A 2,723-nucleotide genomic window follows, 5' to 3' on the forward strand; every position below is an offset into this window, starting at 1 on the left:
TGATCTCCTTGGATTCAGTGGTCTTTTGCCTGACTACCCTATAGTTATATCTGATACTGATGATGATGAGATATTTAGAGAAATTGAGGAGTACTGTGATGATGATGATGATGGTGGTGATGATTGTTAATGTTTGTAATCCTTTTTTATGTTTTAATGCTGTGTTTTTTTGCTTACTTCAGCCCAGAGAGCTGAAGGTTTTAGGTTCATTTTGTATAACTTCAGCCCAGAGAGCTGATGTTTTTGTTTGTACTTTGTGTGTTGTTCTTATCTCTTTTTGTATCAATGTAATTCTCATCCTCTTTCTTCTTAGCTTTCTATTGCATTATCCTTGTTATTTGTTGGTATTTGCTTTATACTTCTTAGTTGGTTTTTATGTCTAGTTTTTGTAATTCTTTTTTATGTTTTTATGATGTGCTTTTTTGTTTACTTCAGCATATTCATTATTAAGTTCATTTCCTATAACTTCAGCTTAGAGATGCTGAAGATTTTGTTTGTACATGCCTTTCTTTTGTGTGTTGTACGCGTATATGTGTGTGTGAGTGTGTGTGTGTGTGTTTGTGTTAATGATATGTATTTCACATACTGTAACCTGAGGTTTTTTCTCGTAGAAGTCATTGCGTACTTTTTTAAAATGCAACCAAACCTGTAAGCCTACGCAACAAAAATGAGTGATTTGTACTTTAGCAGTATATAAAATATTCCAAGAGCTTCTTCTTTTTTATTCCTATGAAAAAAAATTACATTTCAAATATGTCATACAATAATGAAAGTCTAAATTCAGACCAAGGATTATTGAAGGTTGGAGTATTTTTCAGTGTGTTTCTTTGAATATGGATGAGGTGCAAGAAAAGACAAGCAAGTTGTTCTATTATACCCAACTTGTTTACATCGACTGCATTTGGTAGACTTGAATGGTACTGATTCAGTCACAGGTATATGCCTCTTCTTTTGTCTTCTTCCTTGTAAAATCTCTAAATCGGGAGGTTTTGTGATCTCAAATTGTACATTTTGTGGTATATCCCATAATTTTTGATCTCCCATGGTATTTACATATCCTTCATATGTTTTCAACCATGTTTTCTTTGAATACAAATTTGAGCAGTAATCAGATTTCTGCAGATATCTCTTATTAATAGCAGCAATTGCATGTGGACATGGCAATTCATCAAGTTGGAATTCCAAGCAGTCACAAGTTCTCTTCTTTAAGTCCACAATGAATTTGATTCCTTCACTATTTATTCTGAACAACATTGAATCAAGGTTGAACACCTAAGAAGGAATAAAAAATTAAGACAAACTATATTAGTGTATTGTTGCTTCAAAAAGAAAAAGTATGAAAATTTTTAAATGTAAGCAGTAAATCACTGCAACAGATATAAAAAGTTGAAGTTAATAAATATACTCACAAACATTTTACAAGCCAAGTCCATCTTCTTAGTCATCTCTTCTTCTGCCCATATTGATACTCTGTGAAAAGTTTCATTTGCCTTTTTTCTCCGTTCGTAAAACCACTCTCCTAACTTTTCTTGGATGAAATCTAACATTCTTAAAATAGGCATTTCTCTCCCTTTTAGTAAAACGGAATTCATTGATTCTGCCATGTTTGTTGTTAGCATATCATAACTTCGTCGTGGGAACCACGATCGAGCCCATCTCTCTGGAGGCTCTTCCATTATGTAATTGTATGTTTTCTTGTCAATACTTTTGAGTTGGGACATTAACTGATTAAAATTTTCACGTTTGTATGACCTTGCAGCACTTTGAAAAAGATTTATTACCGTGACTTTTGCATGTCTTTGCTTTAAATTTTTCACAAAGTGATAGAGGCAGATATCATGGTGAGCTTCTGGAAAAACTTTTCTATTCTCATTTGCAATCAATTGGTTTCTATCTGACAAGAAAACCAATTCACGGCGGACTTGAATTGCTTTTCTCATTTTCCCGAAGAACCAAATGTATGCCTCATTGTTTTCTGATTCTGCTACACCAAAATATAGAGGAAAGATTTGATTGTTTGTATCCTTTGATATAGCAAAAAATAGAACACCATGATATTTGGACTTTAAAAACGTTGCATCTACTGCAATAACGGGTCTACAGTAGGACCAACTAGCTACTGATACCGCAGGAGCAAAGAACATGTAAGCAAATCTGTACAATAAAACACAAAAAAATAAATCATAAGGTGTGAAGTTTTTTAAATAGAAATATTTAAAACTTCAGGTTGATGGTTACCTATTCTGCGAATCTCTTTTTATGCTTGTGTACGTTCCTGGGTTTTTACACACCATCATGTGTAGGTATGACGGAAAAATCTGGTAGTTCTCTTCAGGTGTTCTCCTTATGCAAGCAACAACTTTTTGAATAGCACGTCATGCCTTGTGATAACCAATGTCAATTCCATATTTCTTTTTCATTTCATTTTCTACAAAGGCTGGTGTAACCTCTATCTTTTTGTCTCGAACATGTTCTATAATTTGTTCACTTATAAAATTTGATGTAGCATGCTTCTGATCTGATTTTCTTGCATCAACCGAGCATTTATGGATGTTATGATATTTTATCACCCTGAATAGTGTGAAATTTTTTATTCTGGTAGCACGTACATTCCAACCACATTTGTCCACGATGCATTTCAGCTCGTATCTCTTTGAACATGATCTAACAGCAATGAATTCAACTTTCTGGTTTATCTCCAAGCTGCAGAAAAATTTAGTCAT

The 2,723-nt window shown here is 33.5% G+C and overlaps 1 protein-coding gene across 1 annotated transcript; it reads right to left on the reverse strand.

Moving 5' to 3' along the window:
• Positions 1–792: 792 nt before the first annotated feature.
• On the reverse strand, positions 793–2,723 carry LOC138873916 (uncharacterized). The gene is made up of 4 exons (XM_070152404.1): positions 2,393–2,723; positions 2,239–2,275; positions 1,414–2,154; positions 793–1,234 (listed from the first exon to the last, which is right to left on the reverse strand). Exons 1-4 carry the CDS (start codon positions 2,721–2,723, stop codon positions 793–795), a joined length of 1,551 nt encoding a protein of 516 aa, XP_070008505.1.

Source organism: Nicotiana sylvestris, chromosome 7 (assembly GCF_000393655.2).
Source record: "Nicotiana sylvestris chromosome 7, ASM39365v2, whole genome shotgun sequence".
Classification (NCBI taxonomy): domain Eukaryota; kingdom Viridiplantae; phylum Streptophyta; class Magnoliopsida; order Solanales; family Solanaceae; genus Nicotiana; species Nicotiana sylvestris.

Excerpts from the sequence above, each read along its gene's own strand:
- LOC138873916 (XM_070152404.1), bottom strand. The coding sequence starts at position 2,723 with ATGACTAAATTTTTCTGCAGCTTGGAGATAAACCAGAAAGTTGAATTC. Across the intron at positions 2,276-2,392 it reads GAAATATGGAATTGACATTG|GAACGTACACAAGCATAAAA; the intron begins GTTATCACAAGG and ends GTAAAAACCCAG. Across the intron at positions 1,235-1,413 it reads ATGGACTTGGCTTGTAAAAT|TGAAGGAATCAAATTCATTG; the intron begins GTTTGTGAGTAT and ends CAGAATAAATAG.